The sequence below is a fragment of the Myotis lucifugus genome, unplaced genomic scaffold (genome assembly GCF_000147115.1).
Source record: "Myotis lucifugus unplaced genomic scaffold, Myoluc2.0 scaffold_35, whole genome shotgun sequence".
Classification (NCBI taxonomy): Eukaryota; Metazoa; Chordata; class Mammalia; order Chiroptera; family Vespertilionidae; genus Myotis; species Myotis lucifugus.
The window spans coordinates 4,348,395-4,365,522 of NW_005871083.1; the positions used below are offsets into that span (position 1 = coordinate 4,348,395).

The window sequence follows — 17,128 nt, forward strand, 5'->3', positions numbered from 1 at the left end:
TGGTGATGAGGGGTTTTTCCATATATTGTGACCATCAAGGTAGGCTGTATGATTCGCATTTTACAGATGGGAACCTGAGACTTGGTGGAATGATCTATCATTATGGCCAAAGTTACAGGGTAAACCAAGAAGACAGCCCCTTCGCCTGGCTACCTCCTCTGCTATGTGTTAGGGGTCATAACATTCACAGCATGAAGGACGAGAAAAGTGAGATAATGGAGTAGTCCAAGTACCTCGCCCAGTGCCCAAACACGGAAGGTGCTCAGTACATGTTCAGTTTTCTTATTCCTCTGCAAGCATGAGTCACCCACGGGCCAAAAGGCCTCCCCTCCCAGGCCTGGGGCTGATTTCTAATGAGCTGTCTGCAAGCGTCTCTCCCTTCCTTGTGGCCACCTGTGCACATTGTGAACAGCTGGCTGGTGGGAGGGAGGCTGTGGGTTGCGGGTTAGTTCTTTTTTACACAAAACAAATGAAGCACAAAGCAAACCAAAATGAAAAGCACCCTGGCCTGGCAGGCAGGAGATGGGTGTGATCCCAGGGAAGCCACCAGCAGGGAGCAGGCGCTCGCGGTAGCTGCTTGCATGACGTTACTGTAAGCTGTGACCGTGGCATGTCACCTGATCCCCTGGGCCTCATAGTCCTCTGTAATATGAGGTGGTAAACTCAAATGCCTAGACCACCCCCAGGTCTGACATTCTAGGATTCTAAGCTACACCCTAGATACATTTATTGCTTTAATTAATAGGAGTTCCATTTAACAAGAATACTCATTGCACCTTCTGACTTCAGGGGCTTGCTCACATCTGCCATCAGAGCCTGGTAGCTTGCCTAGGAGGTCCTACAGGACTGGGGAGAGGGAGCAGCCGGGAGCACAGATGAAAATCAGTTTTCCTAAACCAGGAGGCCAAGCCAAGCACCCGTATAGTTCTGCCCTATCTCCAGCCACCACGGGAGGCCTGGTCTCCTGGGTGAGGTGCCCACAAGGGTCCTGGACAAAATAAGGCCACAAGCCCCACCTTCCTCCCCCTCAGGAACACGCAATCGCAATTGGCCTGGGCTTCCCTCCAGGATCCCTGTGCTAAGTGGAGAAGGTCCAGAAGGCCTGCAGAGCAGGGTGGGGAACTGGAGTTGATCCCAGCAGGGCTGAGCTCCCTGAACAACCCTGGGAACCTGGCTTCGGGGGCTGGCATGAAAGTGGGTGGCACAGCCCTGACATATAAAAGTTGGTCAGAAGACTAAAAAAATGATAGGAAGGAAGGAAGGAAGGAAGGAAGGAAGGAAGGAAGGAAGGAAGGAAGGAAGGAAAGAAGGGAGGGAGGGAGGAAAGGAAAGAAGGGAGGGAGGAGGGAAGGAAAGGGAAATGGGTAGATGAGAAATATATGGATGGATGTGTGGATGACAAATGAGTGGATGGATGGGTGGATGAAGGATGAATAAACAAACAAACAAACAAACAAACAAACAAACAAACTGTAAACTACAGAAAAGGTTAGAATAGTAAAGGATTCACTTCTTCTGAAAGAAAGCCCAGCAACATCTCTTTTCTCCTAGAGAAGGGAAAAGAGCTCATGGTCATCTGGACCATCTGGGAGGGAGTGTCAGACTGAGTCTGTGTCATGAACAAAAGTCAGAACTCTTCAGAGAGAGCCACCTGGTGTCCGTGCTTCTTGTACCCCCAGGACGACCTACCTGGTGCTGCGGCAGGGATCTTAAAGATCACATATTTTGTCTTCCCCTTGTCCACAATTGATGTGCCTATGTTGAGAACATTTCCAGCCGAATCATAATGAGGATGTGCTGTTGCCAGATTTATAGCCACATATTTACGATAATCAACCTGAAAAATATGACAGGCACCTGGTTTTAAAAAGAAGAGAAGTTGAAATCCTATGAATAGCTGACTGATTCTAGGTTCAAAGAGATGAAGGCTAGTTCTGCACATTGTCTCATCTGAAAATAAGGCAGACTTCACCTTTCAAGAGAAGGTTTATTCTTGTGAACTGATATAACCTCATGGGGGGCCTCTACAGCAAATAGGTTGCAGGGGGTTACTGAGCCGTGTGTTTTCTGTGGCAGTTTTTCAGATCCTGCTTCCTGGCCCTGTCGGGGTCCTCAGAGTGAATACAGGACACCTCACCACAGAGAGCTCTAAGCAATGACCTGTGCAGAGAGGCAGCCATAGTGCTAATTTTGGCCACGGCTCTGTGTCATTCTGCTGAAGTCATTTAAACCATCTCCTTTTGCATTCCACAGAGGCAGAAATCTCCAGGCCTCTCTCATAGGATTATTCTGGGAATGGAGAGGTTACAAAAACATTTGTTCAGCCCTGCCCAGTGTGGCAAAGTGATAGAGTGTCGGCCTGTGCACCAAAGGGTGGCAGGAGGCAACCAATCCATGTGTCTCTCTCACATCAATGTTTCTCTCTCTCTCTCTCTCTCTCTCTCTCTCTCTCTCTCTCTCTCTCTTCTCTTTCCTCCCTTCCTCCCTGCCCCTTTCCATTCTCTCTAAAATCAATGGAAAAAATATCCTTGGGTGAGGAGTAATAAAAAATACACACGTAAGACCAAAAAAAAATGTGGTCAAAGAAAATTCAACTAGCAAGCTCAATAATGGCCCACTCTGAACAAGCCACAGCTGTAGAACAATGCGGTGGCCTGGGAACTTGCTGTATGCCCTTCCTCCCCAGTACAGCACAGCCCCCAGCCAAAAGTCAGGCAATCCTCTGTTCAAGTAATACTCCTTTCTCTCCTAGTATTTCCTCTCTGTGACTTTGTGGAACTCATACATCAGTTAGACCTATGTCACCTCGCTTAAAAAGAGCTGGATATAATTTCACAGCTAAGAAAAGTGCTCCTTTTAACAGATCATTAAAATGTATGATGAAGTCATTGAGGCTTTGAACGGCCAGCTGGAAAAAAATTGAAAGTGGGTCTATTGATTTTGACAAAAATGTTGACTTGATTCGGCCCAGGAAAGGCATCTGCTTGGGCATTTATTTTTGTACTCTTGCTCTCTGTCTAATGCCTCCCTCTTCAGGTCAATACAAGGTAGGGCCACTGCAATTCCTGGGAGGTCCAGCATAGCCATTCACTTAGACACTCACTGAGCTACCACTCAGAGCCAAGAATTATGGACTCTGTTAAAGGTTGAGTTGTGGTCTTCCAAAAAGATATGTTGAAGTCCTAACTCCTGGTACCTGTATTTAGAAATGGGGTCTTTGTAGATGTAATCAAGTTAAAATGAAGTCATGCTAGATCAGGGTGGCCTTCATCCAATGATCTATATCCTTAGAAGGGACTAGAGTGATACATCCTATCTATCAGTCAAGGAACACCAGGGATTGCTGGCAACCACCAGAAGCTGGAAGAGGCAAGGAATGATCCTCCCCTAGAGAACACTGTCCTCCTTCAGAGAGAACATGGCTCCATGACACCTTGATTTCAGACTTTCAGCCCTCAGAACTGTGAGAGAACAAATTTCTATTGTCTTAGGCCACCTGGTTTGTGGCGCTTGCTATGGTAGCCCTAGGAACGAAAACAGCCACAAAAATGAAAAAAACACAGTCCCAGCCCTAAAAAAGCTTAGAATCTAGTGTAAATGCCATGAGTTCCTGCAGGCCACATGGCCACCCCTTAAGGGGTTCCTGTCTTGAGTCAAAAACTGATGCTCATTGTAAATTCACCGATACCTTTTCCAGAGTTTCCAGAGTATGTGGGTTGATTTTCCTGATGTAATTGGTCTCCGTGGTCACATAGAAGTCTTCTCCACACTTCATGAAGTTAATCAGGCAGTTGTCTGTGAAATCTGGGATGGTGTGGGACAAGTAGGTAAAAGCTCTGGGGAAGAAAGCAAATCGATGGGTCAGTGGCTGGGTCTACCCAGCTGGAAAATTCTGCTTGAGATGATTTTAGTTTTCCTAACACTTAAAATGTGCTACTTCAACTTAAGGCAGAAAAAGTGCTGAGTCCCAAAATGTCACTTGAGGACTCAGATATCAAGTGGCCAAAGGTACCACCATAATGAATAAACTAAGGAGTGACAATCAGCTGGACAACATGGCCACCAACTGAGCCCTCCTGGGCTCTCAAAAATCCAAAAGTCTCCCGCACCAAAGCCAGAAAGAACTAGTGGGTTATTCTGAAGATTTTAAAGAAGCTCTATAGAAACCATACATGTACCCATAATGGTCCCTAAAGACTAGCAAAACAACTAATCTTTGCTTTTGGCAGGAATGTGAGTCCACACTGGTTACCTCAAATTTGTCCAGAAAATGAGTTGTTGTTGTTTTTTTAAAGAAAGCAAACTAATTTTAAGTTAAGAACCCATAACTAATTTGATCATAAGGCAAACTCAAGAAAGTTAAGGGATAAATGGGGATAGAACGAGACTTGACTTGGGGTGGTAAACATACTACAATATACAGATAATGTATTATAGAATTGTATGCCTGAAACTTGTATACTTTTATTAATCAACATCATCCCAATAAATTCAATTGAAAAAAAAGAAAAAGAAAAAGAAAAAAAGGCAAACCCAAAGCAGAAAAAAAAGGACCCTGGATTCCTGTATTGGTTAGTGCTCCCTCTACTGGCAAGTAATATAACAGCAAGGATGCCCCAAAGGTGGTTTTATATTCATTCCCTCCCCTCCCCTTTTCTTTGCTGCCTCTTCCCCCTCCTGCAAATGTGAGTTTAGAGCAATTCTGGAAAAGCAGAAGCCATCATCCATCTCTGGGTCCCTCTACCCCTAATACGTTTCATAATTCTTCTATAATATATAAAGAGTACCAGGAAGGGGATACTGACAGCAAGCCCGATTCCATGGCCAACAATTTAATTGTTAAATATGTAATACATTCATATGCATCATAACCCAGATGATTTAAAATATATACAACTAAAATTCTTCCCCTAGCCTTTTCTCCCATTTGCCAGTTTCCCACCTCCTTTATGCATCTTTCCAGTTTCTTTTTGTATGTACAAGCAAAATAAATCTATATTTCTTCCTGCCTTTTTACACAAAATATAGCATATTATTTGCTCTTTAAATTTTTATTTATTGATTTCAGAGAAAGGAAGGGGGGGAGAAGGAAGGGAGAGAGAGAGAGAGAGAGAGAGAGAGAGAGAGAGAGAGACATCAATTTGTGGTTCCACTTATTTATGCATTCATTGGTTGATTCTTATAGGTGCCCTGACCAGGGATCAAACCCACAACCTTGGAATATTGGATGACACTCTAACCAACTGAACTACCCGGCCAGGACTTATTTGCTATTTATATACCTTGATTTTTTTTTAACTTAATATATCTTCCCATTTGATACATAGAAAACATCCTTTTTTTTTTTTTTTTTTTTTTTTTACTTCTGCCTGGTACGTTTTTTTGTTGTTGTTGTTGTTTTTTTTTTGTAGTTTTACTGTTAGTAATCTAACCATTCCCCTGTTGTGTGTTTGTCATTTCAGCAGGAACAAGTATGCCTCTGGACTGAAGGGAATGTGCATTTGCAATTTTGATAGATACCAGGAACAAGTATGCCTCTGGACTGAAGGGAATGTGCATTTGCAATTTTGATAGACACTTTCAAATTGCTCTCCCACCAGCCATGTGGGAGAATACCTAATAATCTGTCAGATGCTCTTTGCCTCTCTTGCTATCAGTGACCGAAAATTGCCTAGTGAAGACAGGCCAAGGCCGGTCACGTGACATTTTCATCTCCCCTAAAGGCCGTCGTCAGAGCAGCAAACACTGGTTGTTTTGACCATCAAGGATATCAGAAAGCATGACCAGATTCAAAATGGACAGTTACTTGGAAAATATGTTTTTGCTGGGGTCTGGATAGGCCATTGTTCCAAACTCTGACACCACAATCCTGTTTGCCTCCATATTGGCATTGTAGGTATCACTTCTCAGGTATCTGCTCCTGTAATAGACTTCACCTGAAAGAGAAGAAGCAGAATCATCGCAGGCTGACACCTTCACCAGGCTTTCACGAAGATTTCAGCCATCCCAGGGGTTTTACCGGGGGATATTAGGGTGAGCAGTATAGGCATGAGCTTTACCCCTGAGGAGATGCAAGTCTCCACATGGATATGAATCCTTGCTCCATCATCTACCAGCCATGCACTTGACCTTGTGTCATGTGCAGGCTTAGCCCCCTTCACTGTGACATGAGGATCCTGATACCTTTCTCACAGAATTACTGTGGCATTTAAGGCCTGTATAGCACTTGGCATATAGTAGGTGCTCAATAAAAGCTACCTATGCTATTGAGATGCAGAGTAGAGTGGACAAGGCTTTGGGCCATTGTTACACATTGATAACTGATGGCTGCTGAAATTCTGGATTGTCCAACAAAATCCTGGAGGCAGAAGGATCAGTTAGGGCAGGGGTCCTCAAACTACGGCCCGCGGGCCACATGCAAATACAAATATTGTATTTGTTCCCGTTTTGTTTTTTTACTTCAAAATAAGATATGTGCAGTGTGCATAGGAATTTTTTCATAGTTTTTTTTTAACTATAGTCCGGCCCTCCAACAGTCTGAGGGACAGTGAACTGGTCCCCCGTTTAAAAAGCTTGAGGACCCCTGAGTTAGGGCTTGGTGAAGCTACACACACTGGTCTTCAACCAAATGCTACACAGAAGCTGCTCTAGGGACATCCTAGTCTCCCCTTGAACTGGGCTGTTCTTTCCTGGCCTCTCTCTGAGAGTCACCACCCACAGGCACTGGCTAAGGTGCTTTGGCCCTGTGGTGCTTTACTTAAAATGTTGAATTCTGTTTACTTGAAATGTAAACACCCAATCCAGGCAGCCCATTTCCTGTAAACAACCAGCCCCAGAGCACGGAGCACTTGGGGCCACAGGAAAATGTCTCTGGAATTGCTCAAGGCTGACATTAAAGAAGGAGTCACCTCCCACCCTACCCCACCCCCGCTCCTGGAAGAGTCCAATTAGCCACATTCCTTTTAAAGCAGCGGTTCTCAACCTGTGGGTCTCGACCCATTTGGCGGTCGAACGACCCTTTCACAGGGGTCCCCTAAGACCATCGGAAAACACATATATAATTACATATTGTTTTTGTGATTAATCACTATGCTTTAATTATGTTCAATTTGTAACAATGAAAATACATCCTGCATATCAGATATTTACATTATGATTCATAACAGTATCAGAATTACAGTTATGAAGTAGCAATGAAAATAATTTTATGGTTGGGGGTCACCACAACATGAGGAACTGTATTAAAGGGTCGCGGCATTAGGAAGGTTGAGAACCACTGTTCTAAAGGAACACAAGTAAACAGTCTCCTGTTTGGAATCTTCTAGAATAAGGTCTGGTTTGGGGGAGGGAATGGCTGTGTGTGTGTGTGTGTGTGTGTGTGTGTGTGTGGCGAGGGAGGAGGATGGCTGCAAACTAAACTCCAGACAACACAAGTTGAGACCTCAGCCCGACCTGGATAAGTCACTCAACCTCTCTAAAGTTTCCATTTCTGCACCTGCAAAGAGGGGACCAGAACACCTCCTACAGTATCAACATGAGCACCAGATATGGCCACAGAGGACCTGGCAGGCTGGTGAGGCAGAGCCTCACAGAAAGGAAGCCACCTTTTAGGCACCTCAGCCAGCACAGCATTTATTCCCCCCGGAACCATTGGTGACTTCTGTCTAGAAAAGGAGGAGATTGTTAGAGCTTGGGGCTATCAGGAAATATGGAACCACCCTCTCTGCAGCGCAGTCTGAGTCAAATGTCTAAGTTTTTGCAAACAGAGCTCATGGTTTTCACACATTCCTGAAACGTTTGAGCAAATTGCTGGCATAGAGTCAATAATTGCTGACTGGCTTGGAAGAAATAATAGTTATGCAAAAATAATTGTTAATGCTTATTGAGCACGGATTATATGCCAGACATTATACAAAGCTTCTTACACATATTAATGCCTTTAAATTCCACAGCAACTCTATGAGATATTTGGCCAAGGTCACACAACATAGGTGCATGTTAGCTAGGATGGTGGAGCTGGGATTCAACCCCAGAAATAGTGATAATGGTTTTTAATCTACTGAGCGTCTCCCAGGTGCCAGGCCCTTGCTAGTCATCTATACTTCTAAGCATCACAACAGCAATCAGGGGAGGATGATTATGCTCTTTTCACTGCAGAGGCCAAAGGAGGTGAGTGACCACAGATTGCCCAGCCTAAAGCACAGGGGTTAAAGAAAAAGTTCACCGAGCTGAAGTTCTTGAACATGAATTTTCCCACCATGTGCCCCTGAGCCTATTAAAGCCTCATGCAAGCCATCCTGGACCTCTTGGAGAACTCAGCTCATGCTGCTGTGACATAAACCAGCCAGTGGCCAACAGCAAAGAGTTTACACTCCACTTTTTGTTGTTGTTAATCCTCACCTGAGGATATTTTTCCATTGATTTTTAGAGAGAGTGGAAGGGAGAGGAAGAAACAGAGAGAGAGAAACATCGATGTGTGAGAGACACATTGATTGGTTGCCTCCACACGTGCTCTCCAACCAGGGTGGGGGATCAAGCCTGCAACTGAGGTATGTGCCCTTAACGGGAATTGAACCCAGGACCCGCTGTATCTACTGAGCCAAACCAGTTAGGGCTACAATCCACTTCTTGAGCCAGTACCCTGAACTCAGAATTTCGCCTTATCGGTGGCACTCCCTACTTTCTGCCCTATATTCTGTGTCCACTCAGGGAGAGCTACTGAATGTATTACTTGAGTGACATGGCTCTTCTGAGCAATGCATTCAACTTTGATCTTTTCAGCTCCGTACTCCCCCAATTTTGATTTGATGCATGTTTGATTCCAAAGCCTGTAATCTTCTGCCTGTGGTTGCCCACCTTATTGAGAATACATATTATTTTGCAAGTTGAACTCTTTGAAAAGGAACCTTGGCCACCTTTCCAGGGAGGTTTATGCTTATGGTGGGCTGAATAATCACCTCCCCAAGAGGTCCATGTCCTAGTCCCTGGAACTGTGAATAAGTTCCCTGTCAGGGCAAAAGAGACTTCATATATATAATTAAGGTAATTACTTAATTACTTTGAGAGGGAGGGTGATCCTGGATTATCTGATGTGCTCAATGTCATCATAAAGATCCTTATAAGAGGGAGATAAGAAGGTTAGAGTCAGAGAAGGATATGTGATTACAGAATCAGAGAGAGAGACAGAAACAGAGAAAGAGAGAGAGGTGGCTTTGAAGAGGAAGATGGGGCCACAAGCCAAGGAATGCTGGTAGCTTCTGAAGCTGGATAAGGCAAGAAAGTGAATTATCTCCTAGAGCCCTGAAAGAATGCAGCCCTGCCAACACCTTGAGTTTAGCCCAGTGAAATCCATTTTAGACTCCCAACTTCCAGAACTATAAAAAAAATTTAATTTGTATTATTTGAAGCTACTAAATTCATGGTCACTTGTTACATCATATAGAAAGCTAATATAGTGCTTTTACCATCTCTAATTGTGAAGCTGTGGAGCAAGGCTAGGCCATCAAACCAATGGTTGTATCTGGTCTCCCCCACAGTGTGCATCCCAGGGCCATTTCGAAGCAGTGTTCCCTGTAGCCAGGTTGGGATCTTGCCTGTTAAGAGAAAGAATGTTTAGTTTCCAGTTTCCATGTCTAAACCAAAAAGCTAGGAGAAATGACCATGGAAGGGAATTGAGGCCATACCACTCACTACATCCATTCATTTACCTAGCAGTCATTTCCAGAAAGTGTGTCATATGCCTGATATGGTGCCAGCCCTGAGGATACCAAGATGAAGAGGCATCGCCCCTGTCCTTAAGTTGCTCTCCGTCCATTGAGAGACAGAGACAGAAGAATGAACAGTCAAAATGAACTGTGCTAAAGGCAATGCAAGATGCAGCCAGGAGGTGAGGGGAGTGCAGTAGGGTGAGAGCTGCTTCCTAGGGGAAGCAACTTGGATGAGACTGGAGGGAAAGTTGCCGGAGGAAATAACATTTTAGAGCTGTGCAATCCAGTATGGTAGCCTCCAGCCCCCTGTGGCGATTAAACACTTAAAATGTGCCTAGTCCAAACTGAAATGTGCTTTAAGTATAAAATATACACCGGGTTTCAGGGACTATGAAAAAATACAAAATATTGCATTAGCAGTTTTTAAAATATTGATTACATGTCAAACTGGTCATATTTTGGATATGTCTGGTGTGCAAAATAAAATATACTACTAAAATTAACTTCACCTGTTTCTTTTTACTTTTCTGAATGTGGATATTATTAAACTGAAAATTGCACATATGGCATGCATAATATTTCTATTGGACAGCACTGCTCCAAAGATAGAGTGCTGTAGCGGATGGTGTTGGTCCCCACCCACCTCCCCTGAGGGCTTTGTTCTCCTGCTGGGAGCTGCTCTGCTCAAGTGCTGGACAAGCTGGAAGCACCTTGGAGAGCTAACGTCCCTGGAGGCAGTTCTCACGCATCAGTGGGTGGGGCGTGGGGGGTCAAATGCCACCACTTCCTTGCCCTGAGCTGGGACAATGTGAGGCAAGTGCTATACTATGCCCAGAGGATTCAGCTCCAATGGTTCCCAGTGGTCAGTGTCTTGAAATGCTCCTTTTTTTTGGCTTCCCTCCCAGTATTTCTTAGAATCGAGCCCCAAATAAACTACTTACACCTGAATGCTTGTCGCTGAAAGAACCCAAACCAAGAGATCAAAGACCAGTCTAAAGACCAGGAGATGTGCCAGCTGTTGAGTGAGACTGGACTGTAATGTTTTTTTAAAAAAACAACAACAAACATTGTATTGCCATTGATTCATGACACTTTTTAAAAAAATATATTTTATTGATTTTTTTACAGAGAGGAAGGGAGAGGGATAGAGAGTTAGAAACATCGATGAGAGAGAAACATTGATCAGCTGCCTCCTGCACACTCTTTACTGGGTATGTGCCCGCAACCAAGGTACATGCCCTTGACCGAAATCGAACCTGGGACCCTTGAGTCCACAGATCGACGCTCTATCCACTGAGCCAAACCGGTCAGGGCTGGACTGTAATTTTTGAGTGAGAACATCATAAGTATTGAGGTTAGAGAGGTAAGCAGGGGCCAAGTGACAAAGGTCAACAAGACCATACTCCAAGGGCTTTGATTTTATGTTCAGAAGAATGGGACACTTTTGACGGTTATAACAGAGAATAATAGGATCAGACTTTTTAAAATCCTTACCTGAGGATATGCTTACTGATTTTAGAGAGAAAGGGAGGGGGAGAAAGAGAGAACAAAGAAACATTGATGTGAGAGAGAACATCGACAGGTTGTTTTCCACATGCACCCAAACCAGGGATCGAACCTGCAACCTCTGGGTGTTCGGGATGATGTTCCAATCAACTGAGCCACATTGGCCAGGGCAGGATCAGATTTTTTTTTGACATTACAAAAAAAAATATGTTTTTATTGTTTTAGAAAGAGAGGAAGGGAGAGAGAGAGATAGAAACATGGATGAGAGAGAAGCATTGATCACCTTGCCTTCTGCACACCACCCACTGGGGATTGAGTCTGCAACCTGGGCATGTGCCGGCCTGGAATTGAACCATGACCTCCTGATTCACAGGTCGCCATTCAACCACTAAGGCATGCTGACCCGGCTGCAATTTTTTTTTAATTCTTTATTGTTTAAAGTACTACATGAGTCTTCTTTTCGTCCCATTGACCTCTCCTTTGCCACCCCCACCCCCAACCTCAAGCCCTCACCCCCCTACTGTCTGTGTCGATTAGTTTTGCTCATATGCATGCATACAAGTCCTTTGGCTGATCTCTTACCCCCTCACCCCACCCCCACCTTCCTTCATAGGTTGTATAGTCTGTTCGATACTTCTATGTCTCTGGCTCTATTTTTGTTCATCAGTTTGTTGTTCATTATATTCCACAAATGAGTGAGATCATGTGATATTTATCTTTCTCTGACTGGCTTATTTCGCTTAGCATAATGCTCTCTAGTTCCATCCATGCTGTTGCAAATAGTAAGAATTCCTTCTTTTTTACAGCAGCGTAGAATTCCATTGTGTAGATGTACCACAGTTTTCTAATCCACTCGTCTGCTGATGGGTGCAATTTTTTTTTTTATTCAGAAAATTCACACAAAATAAGATCCACCATTTTGAAGTGTATAATTCAGGGATTTTTAGTATATTCCCAATATTGTGCAACCATCACCACTATCTAATTCCAGAATATTTCCATCACCCCCAAAAGAAGCTCTGTACCCACACATTAGTCATTCCCACTCCCCAGCCCCAGTCCCTGGGCAACCACTAATCTACTTGTTGTCTTTAAGGATCTGCCTCTTCTGAACATCTCATATCAATGAAATATGCTCAGATTTGGGATTTTGAAAGTTGTCTCTGGCTGTGCTATGGAGTGTGGACAGCAAAGAGACTTGGATGACAGAACTCATAGGACTCAGAATTGGACTAAATACGGAGGAAAGGACAGAGACAACCAAGATGGCGGCATAGGTAAACACCTGAACTTGCTGTCGCACACAACCACATTAAAACTACAACTAAAAGACAAAACGAATATCATCCAGAACCACAGGAAAGCTGGCTGAGTGGAAATTCTACAAATAGAAGGAAAGAGAAACACGCATTGAGTCCGGTAGGAGGAGTGCAGGTGTGGAAGTATGGAGGTATAGAGGCATGCTCGAAAGGGGCTGTTGTCTTTTTCAATAGGGTGGGAGATACAAGCTCCCAACTGCTCTGAACTCCAGTTCTGGGCAAGAATTTGGGGACCCAGACTCATATGGAGAGAAACTATACTGTCTGGCATTGGGCCAGAATGTGAGGGCGACTTTCTCACAGAGGTGTTTGCAGTGTTCACTGTTCCTACACGGGGCTGCGGGACACAGACCCCAGGACCTCTCCAAGGCAGAGCAGACTGGTAGCCATTGTAGTTTGCTCCACCCTGGTGACTCCCTGAGACCCCCGCACCACCCAATTTACAACCCCACCCAAGCTGTGAGCAGAGGCTTTTGCATACGAATGGCCTGGCCTTTCTCCCCCTAAAAACCTGTTAAACTGTAGCTGGGTCAGAGAACCCCAGAGCTTCCAAAAGAAGGCCTAAGGCTCATCAGCAGCCTGCATTCCTTCACAGCTGTGCCTCATCTGGGCACCTCCAAACCCCAAACAAACAGGAGGAATCTGCAGATCTCTCTGTAGCTCCTGCTGGGTGGCCTCGGGCAGTGGCTGACTTTGTACCTCTTTGGAGATTCAAGAGCCAGTCTACCCAGTGGTCAGAGTGAGACCATCCAGATTACAACTCTTCACATCCATAAGAGACACACTCAAGGGGGCAGACTCAGTGAGCGCCAAAGTCCCACTGAAGCAAGTCCTGCTCCATAAGGGTGTCTCCAGCACAGAAGTTCTCCCATTGTAGACACAACTAGTCCTCACAGTCAATTGACTTGGAGGTCAATTCCTCCCAGGGATACCAACAACAATCAAGGCTTAACTACAACAAGACTGTGCACACAGCCCACAAAGGGGTGCACCTAGAGTGTCCATCTCAGGTAATTAGGGAGGCTGAGCCACTGGGCCCTATAGGACACCTAGCATACAAAGCCACTCTATCAACACAGGGAAGCAGCCAAAATGCAGAGACAAAGAAACAGGTCACAAATGAAAGAAATGGAGGAAAGCAAACGACTGGATATAGAGTTCAAAACCACAGTTATAAGGTTACTCAAGAATCTTCTAGAAACCGCTGATAAATTTAGTGAGACCCTCAAGGATATGAAAAAGGATCAATTAGAAATTAAGCATACACTGACTGAAATAAAGAATAATATACAGCCCTGGCTGGTTTGGCTCACTGGATAGAGCATCAGCCTGGGGACTGAAGGGTCCCAGGTTTGATCCTGGTCAAGGGCATGTACCTTGGTTGCGGGCACATCCCCAGTAGGGGGTGTGCAGGAGGCAGCTGATCGATGTTTCTCTCTCATCGATGTTTCTAACTCTCTATCCCTCTCCCTTCCTCTCTGTAAAAAAATCAATAAAATATATTTTAAAAATTAAAAAAAGAGAATAATATACAGAGATCCAACAGCAGACTAGAGGATCCCAATAATCAAGTTAAAGATTTGAAATACGAAGAAGCAAAAAATACCCAACTGGAAAAGCAAAAGGAAAAAAGAATACAAAAATATGAAGACAGTGCAAGGAGCCTCTGGGACAACTTCAAGCATATCAACATCCGAATTATAGGGGTGCCAGAAGAAGAGAGAGAGCAAGATACTGAAAACCTATTTGAAGAAATAATGACAGAAAACTTCCCCTACCGTGAAAGAAATAGACTTACAAGTCCAGGAAGCACAGAGAACCCCAAACAAAAGGAATCCAAAGAGGACCACACCAAGACACATCATAATTAAAATGCCAAGGGCAAAAGACAAAGAGAGAATATTAAAAGCAGCAAGAGAAAAACAGTTAGTTACCTACAAGGGAGTACCCATACGACTGTCAGCTGATTTCTCAACAGAAACCATACAGGCCAGAAGGGAGTGGCAAGAAATATTCAAAGTGATGAATAGCAAGAACCTACAACCAAGATTACTCTACCCAGCAAAGCTATCATTTAGAATTGAAGGTCAGATAAAGAGCTTCACAGGTAAGAAAAAGCTAAAGGAGCCCTAACCGGTTTGGCTCAGTGGATAGAGCGTCAGCTTGCAGACTGAAGGGTCCCAGGTTCGATTCCGGTCAAGGGCATGTACCTTGGTTGCCGGCACATCCCCAGTAGGGGGTGTGCAGGAGGCAGCTGATCAATGTTTCTCTCTCATTGATGTTCCTAGCTCTCTATCCCTCTCCCTTCCTCTCTGTAAAAATATCAATAAAATATTTTTTTTTAAAAAGCTTATAAAAAGAAAAAAAAAAAGAAAAAGCTAAAGGAGTTCATCACCGCCAAACCAGTATTATATGAAAATGCTGGAAGGGAATTCTTTTAAGAAGAGGAAAGAAGAAGAAAAAGGTAAAGATAAAAAATTTATGAACAACAAAGTGACAACAAATACATATCTATCAACAAGTGAATCTAAAAATCATATGAATAAAAAATCTGATGAACAGAATAAACTGGTGAATAGAATCAAATCAGGGGCATAGAAAGGGAGTGGACTGACAATTCTCAGGGGGAAGGGGGTGTGGGGTGTGGGAAGAGACTGGACAAAAATCGTACACGTATAGATGAGGACAGTGCGGGGAGGGTACGGGCAGGGGGTGGTGTGGGAACTGGGTGGAGGGGAGCTATGGGGGGAAAAAGAGGAACAACTGTAATAATCTGAACAATAAAGATTTATTTAAAAAAAATATGGAGGAAAGGGGAGGAAAAAAAAGCCAAGTAAGTCTCTTGCCTTGGGACACTAAGTCCCCTTGGGGGGACTATTCAGAGAAACCCAGGATGAAGGAGCAGGTGAGAGGTGAATTGGAGCATAGAGGTAATGTCATAGATACATAATAGGAACAACATTTATTGAGCACTATGCAATTTCCAAGGCAAATTCTCAGCTGAAAAGCTCCAATCTGACCTTCCTCCTAAAGAATGCTCACTGTTTTCCTCTCCTCACGTAAAATATCCAGTTAATTTCTCCAAAGATGAACTTTGAGCCTGAGCTGCCCCACATGCTGTTCTCAGAACACAGAGCAAACGACAAGCTGGGGACCCGAGAGTTCAGACCCAGTCACTAGCCTGTATGTAGAATCTAAACAAGACGGTACCAGAAAGTCAAGTTGCAATGCAGAAGAGGAGAAAGCCAGAGAAATAAAGGAGACACAAGGAATGGGTCTTTTGGCTCTGCAGGCACTCCATGCCCAAACCACCCCTGTGGTATCTGGGAGGACATCACATCAGGTTCCCCATGCCTTCCGGTGAGCACATGCAGGAGTGGGAACTCACCCCACTTCTCGCACCACTTTGAAATTAATTCAGGATACACACATTTGCACAAATACAGCACCCAGTTGGAATGGGCCACATTTTGCAGAATAATCCCGTTGTATACCAGTATATGCCAGATGCAGCATTCCTGGGACTTTTCTCCTGGAAATAGTGAGGACAGTTCCCTCTCCTTGGAAACCGAGTTATAATATACAAAAGCACACCTAGATTGTCACAGAGAATGTGTCTGGTTTATGGGTCATTTTCTCCCAGATACTGTTTTCCAGAAATAACTTTAAAAAGCAGAAAAAAGCATACATCTAAACATCAGAGGAGCCAATCATTTGTACAAAACACTCACCTGTCACTTTGGCTCTCACAGGCTCTGGTTGTTCTTTCTTATTTCTGCCAAATAGTACCTCCATCGCACAGGCCCCGAGGGAGAGTGACATTGACAGTGAGCAGACACTCCTCTGTGTTCAAGGCGACTGCTCCCTGGCTCCTCCTTGCGCCTCCGGCAGCTTCCCTCCTGGCGTGCCCTGTTTCTCCCTTGGCTTTTCCTTCTCTGAGGGCCTGGTATCTCTTCACCTACCAGGGGGAAGCTGCACCTGGGCTTCTTATGTTTGGTCAAATGTCAATTCCCCAGCCACGTGTCCTAGTTAATCTTTAATCCTCCTATTGTCTCTCGCTTTCCAGTTCCACTTTTGGTTTAAGGGAGAAAAGCTAGTTTCTTGCTGGGCTTAGATTGGAGAGACAATTTAGCAGTGCGTTCAGCTTGGGTAAGCCATCTGAAATAATCCGACCAGGAGGTGGGGGTGGTTTATAATCAGGAGGGAGGCTGTCAGGACCATCAGAGACACCTGGACTCATTGATGAGCACTCATATTGTCTTGAAGAAGAAGAAGAAAAGACACCTGGAATCAGGGGGTGCCAAGAGCACGCTAATCATGTGAATTCCTGCTGCACATCATGAGAAGTTCTGCAGAGACGGGAAAGGACTTTTTGGTTTGGTTTTAAATAAAGGTTGCTGAGCCTCCTACCCCACTCCCCATCCCCACCCTCCAAATCATACGTAAAGAGCAACTTAATTCGTATTTCTCTTTTGGAGAAGTAAACATAAAATATTTTATGTACCTATTTAAACAATAAATGGAGGAAACCAAGAACAAACTTCAGCTTAACTTCCTGGCCTATCAGGAGGGAGAAAGGATGCCTGAATTTGATTT

General features: G+C 44.3%; 1 protein-coding gene across 1 annotated transcript in view; it reads right to left on the bottom strand.

The window, feature by feature from the left end:
- Positions 1–16,327, bottom strand: part of BCO1 (beta-carotene oxygenase 1) — a 36,097-nt gene extending 19,770 nt beyond the window's left edge. The window contains exons 1-5 of the mRNA XM_023752582.1: positions 16,264–16,327; positions 9,465–9,593; positions 5,807–5,936; positions 3,689–3,836; positions 1,674–1,837 (exon numbers count right to left, since the gene is read on the bottom strand). Of these exons, the coding sequence (XP_023608350.1) occupies positions 1,674–1,837; positions 3,689–3,836; positions 5,807–5,936; positions 9,465–9,593; positions 16,264–16,327 (635 nt within the window). The remainder of the gene's footprint in view (positions 1–1,673; positions 1,838–3,688; positions 3,837–5,806; positions 5,937–9,464; positions 9,594–16,263) is intronic.
- Between the last annotated feature and the right edge of the window lie 801 nt (positions 16,328–17,128).